Genomic DNA, 5,198 nt, shown 5'->3' with positions numbered 1-5,198 from the left:
AAAGTGAATGAAGCAAGACCAGAAGGATAAACAGCCATGCAGTCAAAATCTGTCCCTGCTTGATAACTCTCCCCTCCCGGTGAGGTATTTCCTTTAAAACTGCAAGCTGTCAGAAGGAAAGCTGGAGCCATTTCCTTTCTTTTTGCTGGCAGGTTTTGCTGGCTCCCACCTGCCTGCTTTCTCACTGCTCTTTCTTCCCTCAGTAAACCTGTTAAGATTTGACTCACTGCCCCATGTGGATTCCTTAATTAGGTAAGAATGTATTATTCCAGCTAAAGAGAGATCCACTGTCATGTAAGTTTATATACTTCCAATAGCAGGGTTTTTCCTCTCCCCAACTCAACCAACACGAACTACATTGATGCCTGAAAGGCAGATGTAAAGAATAGAAAATGATTTGAAATCAGAATTCAGCCTCCATCGCTTGAGTAAATTTATCAATTTATTCAATCTTCTTGCGTCTACAATTTGATTCAACTAAATATATATTCACTGGATGGGTAAACGTGTTAATCATAATGTTTGAAAAGAGTTGACACATCATGAGTAGTTCTAAAATAGAAATGCTTCCAGTAGGAAATAATTTAAAAGAATATTCAACTGCTATTTCAAAGATCTGTTTGAAAATTTAAAATAAATATTTCCTGTGTTTGTAATTATTCAGAATTATTTTTTCTTTTGTTTAGCAATTTACTTCTTTGTCCTTTTTGTCTGGGAGCCTATGGAAGTAGTTATTTACTTTCAGAGATTATAACTAAAAGGAGGAGGTGTTCTAGGCATTGGAGGTTTGTTTGTCTCATTGGCATGCACATGCTCATTGCCTCAAACTGTAAGCGCCTCAATTTAGGAATATTTTATTCAGTTGTTCCCATGATCATAACTCCAGTATTTATTCCTCTTTTTATTTCCTTATTTTTCCTAGTCTGCAGGTTGTATATTTTTGATAGCTTCCTAAATCTTTCAATTACCCTTCAGTTGCTTTCTTACTTTATCAAAATGTAAAATTTGCTGTTCCAATTCACTCTAACACATTTATTCTCATTTAATAACCCACAATAAATGAATTTACATTTTAAACTTGTTTCAAATTAAATGTATGCATTTTAAATAAAGTTTTTCTCTTACATAATGTAAAAATAGCTAAAAGATCTTGTCAGTGACTGCAAAGATGTTTTCATTTCTTCAATTCTGATTATTCACAAACCCCTTTGGATCTCCTTTCACCTTTTGCTGTGATCATTATTAAATTGGCCTTAAATGTATGATTTATCTTGTTTAACTTCAAAAAATATATTTCTGCTGCTTTTTTTATTTTTTATTTTTTTACTTGGATTTAAGATATTAACTTTGATATTGCAAATCAAAATGACGAGGAAGTAATTGGTATAGCACTGTATAATTATCTTTCATATAATTTGTATACTTTTACATATTATTACTTCCCTTCTTTCCATAGAGTGTTGAAATAAACCACAAAACCATTAGTGGTGATATATTTTCTTAGAAATTATGGTATGGTTTCACAATAAGTAAAACGCTATGTGTACATTTGATTTAAAATTATTCAATTAAGGTGACATGAGGATGCAATATTAAAAGTCTTTAAGAAAGTTAATCTGAGTAAATTTAGACAGGAAACCATGAAACAAGTTAGAGGACATAGTAAAATAAATAGGGGATTTTTTTTCATTTTACTTTGATTCAACAAATTTTCTACTTCTTTGAGAGAAATGCAATCCTCTTTATGGAGTGGTCAAAAGCTTGTTTCACTTGCTTGTTCCTCAGTGTATAAATGAAGGGGTTCAGCATAGGAGCCACAGAAGTAGTGAGCATTGAAACTCCTTTATTTATGGCCACCTCTTCCTTTGCCGAAGGCTTGACATAGATAAAGATGCAGCTTCCATAGGTGATGGAGACCACGATCATGTGAGATGAGCATGTAGAAAAGGCCTTTTTCCTTTGCTGGGCAGAGGGGAATTTCAGAATTGTCCTGATGATGTATGTGTAGGACAGAACCACACATGCTAGGGTGATAATGAGTGCAAAGACAGCCATAACTATAACCATCTGTTCTATTAGCCATGTATCTGTGCATGAAATCTTTAAGAGGGGACCTGCATCACAGCTAAAATGATCAACGGCATTAGAGTCACAGAACTCCAGCTGGAGGCCGAAGCTAAGGGGTGGGAGAATGATCACCAAGCCCGCCACCCAACAACAGATGACTAATAAAATACAGACTTTGCTGTTCATGATGGTCATGTAATGAAGGGGTTTACAGATGGCCACGTAGCGGTCATAGGACATGGCAGCCAAGAGAAAAAATTCTGTTGCTCCAAAGAGAATAACAAAAAATATTTGACTTGCACATGCATTGTAAGTGATGGTATTGTCCCCAGTTGATATACTGTACAGGAATCTAGGAATACAGACAGTAGTGAAGGAGACTTCTAAAAAGGAGAAGTTTCTGAGGAAAAAGTACATAGGCGTTTTAAGGTGGGAGTCCAGCATTGTGAGGGTGATAATGGTCAGGTTCCCTGTTACACTCAACATGTAAGTGAGAAATAGAAAGATAAAAAGGAGAACTTGCAGTTGTGGATTATCTGTCAGTCCCAGCAGGATGAAGGTGTTTATTGCTGTGTGATTTCTCATCATTGATTTACAGCATCCATACTAATCTGTATGTAAAAAAATCAAAGAATGTTCATGAGAAGGTAGATTATCTACTGCAAGAGGACAAGCATATAAAAGCCACACAAACTGGCATAAATGTTTTTCCTCCCTCTATAGCATGATCAATGCTTCCACTCTCTGTCAGTAGCCTTCCTAATTCATCTTAAGTATTTATGCTATTGTAAAGTAATACAACTTTCCTAATATCATTCTTTGCTGCACAGAATTTTCAAATGTAGTTTAACACCTACAATTTGTAACATGCATTAGATTTGCACACAGGTGAGAGAAAAGATGATGCCTTTTCATGAATACATAAAAGATATTTATTTTGAACAACAAAAAAAAGATATTTATTTTGTCCCAGGCAAACCCTGGATATGGATATATGCAGCTAATTAAGAGCATGAATTCTCTTCCACTGTTAATATTTGTTAATATCAAAGGATTGTTTTAATAGTAAGATTCATTTGCCCTGGAAAACAAAATAACAAAACAAAATACAATACTGGATCTTGAAATTTCCCCTTCTTTCTCTAGTCATCTCTGCTTGTATTCTTTATTTCATATTCCCAACTCTATAGTACATACAGATGATTTCTTCTACAGGTGTTTTTTTATACACAGTGAGAGAAAATTTGTTCAAGATACTTACAAAAAGGAATATCCTCATATACTTTCTCATGTTATTGTTCTAATTAATGAAAGTTTCAGTCAATTTCAGTTATTGACTGCTTTTTTTTCCTCCAAGCCACTGAAGTTAAAATTACACTTAATATTATTGAATATATTTTTCCAAGCTGTACATTTTTAATTGTTTTTAAGACCATTGAGAGTACACTAATGTCTCCACTTTCTCATATCAACACTCAACCTAAGCTTCAACCCATTGTTACCTTACTTTCAATTTCAAACCCTACTGCTTTCCTAACTTCTACAAGAGCATGACTATTGTTGAAGCCAATGGCACATTTTCATTTTTATAGTGCCTGCATCCTCAGAACATTTTTTCCTTAATGTTTAGTCATTCTTCAAATGGTTTCCCTGCCATCATTCTGATGTTCTTATGAACTCTGGATCTCTCTTTTCACCATTCTACAGGGGTTTTTTCTCTGTCCATCTATGAAATATTGATATTTCTCAATATTTTATCTTCAGAGATTTCCCTTCTTGCTTTCTGCTCTTACTCTGTACTCTGTAGGGGTGATTTTACCAAGTCAAATTGATTAGTTCATCAGTTTATGACTTATTACAAAATTAAGATCTTTTCCCCATGAAAACATTGCTTAATGTACATACCCATCACATACCATATTCTGAAAGTGAAACCATACTTCTTTCTGTGCTTTCTCCTTTTCCAGTATTATCTATTTCTAGATAAAAATAATCTATTCTGTGTGACATGCAAAGCACTTCATGGACAGGACTGTCATTGGTTCGCAGACCTCATGGCCTGCCAGTTGTTGACCTTTCCCACCCTTATTTTAAGTAGCAATAAAATTGTCTATTTATGGTTCTTCAGAGTTACTACATGTTGTTCCTTCTGCACAGGCTGATCCTCCCACCCTCCTTTGACTGACTGATGCCTTTTAATCCTTTCAGGATTCTCTTTGGGTATCAATTTTTTGGAGGTTTTCATTTACCCACCTACACTATGTGAGATTATGCTCCTCCCTGTGTTTTGTTCCAAACACTTTTTGTACCATACTTAGTCTGGGTTACATTGTATTGTAAATCTGAAGTATACTTATATTGCTGTTTCTGTAAATGTTATGCTTTATACATCCTTATGTTCCATTATTTTGGCATGTATAGGGCCTTTCATATATGTAAGCAGAAGAAATGGAGCAGGGTTGTCTGTAAACCTAGACTAAGCTGTATTGTTTAATGGCTACGAAGCTCAGCGGATTCAAAGTTCTTATTTGCTTGTCAGTTTCAAATTGCACTGTCATTTTGGGTACATTCTTAAATAAAAAAGCCTGAATATTCCTAATTCTAAACTTTGTAATTGTTCCTTTTCTAATATCATCCCTTTCTCTGTCTGTGACCTAGTCCTTCCCTTATCCTTAATATAATTTCCCACCTGCTGTTGTCTGTTTGTTTCTATTAATCTCTCTTCTGGACCACTTGCTTGTGTTTAGGATATTTTCCCTTTGTCCAGGGTTTGCTATCCATATAACATTTTCTAAAGCATAGTTGTTTTATTTTAATTTTTTTTTCTTTTCTAAAACTGAAACCACCTAAGTGTTCTGAAGATTCATTCTGCTCCTGAAAGAGACTGTGGAGTGTGGTATATTTTCTCCAGTTTCTGCACTCCAGACACTGACATCTTGTCCTTGATAACAAATATCAATGTTCTCATTTAAGGAATCAATTTGTATGGTTTTCACTAAAATCAGTAGGCATACAGATAGATAACATATACGGAGCCACTCCAGACATTCAACAATATTCTAATATTTTTAGTATCATTGGTTCACTAGGGTCACCAGAAAATGAACTATGGAGGGACTTTGTTCTGGAAT

The 5,198-nt window shown here is 34.6% G+C and overlaps 1 protein-coding gene across 1 annotated transcript; it reads right to left on the bottom strand.

The window, feature by feature from the left end:
* Positions 1–1,713: 1,713 nt before the first annotated feature.
* On the bottom strand, positions 1,714–2,655 carry LOC143690034 (olfactory receptor 6C2). Its single transcript, XM_077168040.1, has one exon. The coding sequence runs from the start codon at positions 2,653–2,655 to the stop codon at positions 1,714–1,716; it is 942 nt and encodes a 313-aa protein (XP_077024155.1).
* Positions 2,656–5,198: the final 2,543 nt, after the last annotated feature.

The sequence above is a fragment of the Tamandua tetradactyla genome, chromosome 7 (genome assembly GCF_023851605.1).
Source record: "Tamandua tetradactyla isolate mTamTet1 chromosome 7, mTamTet1.pri, whole genome shotgun sequence".
Taxonomy (NCBI): Eukaryota; Metazoa; Chordata; class Mammalia; order Pilosa; family Myrmecophagidae; genus Tamandua; species Tamandua tetradactyla.
Note: the sequence above shows the minus strand (reverse complement) of the source record. Positions and strands in the feature narration are given on the sequence as shown.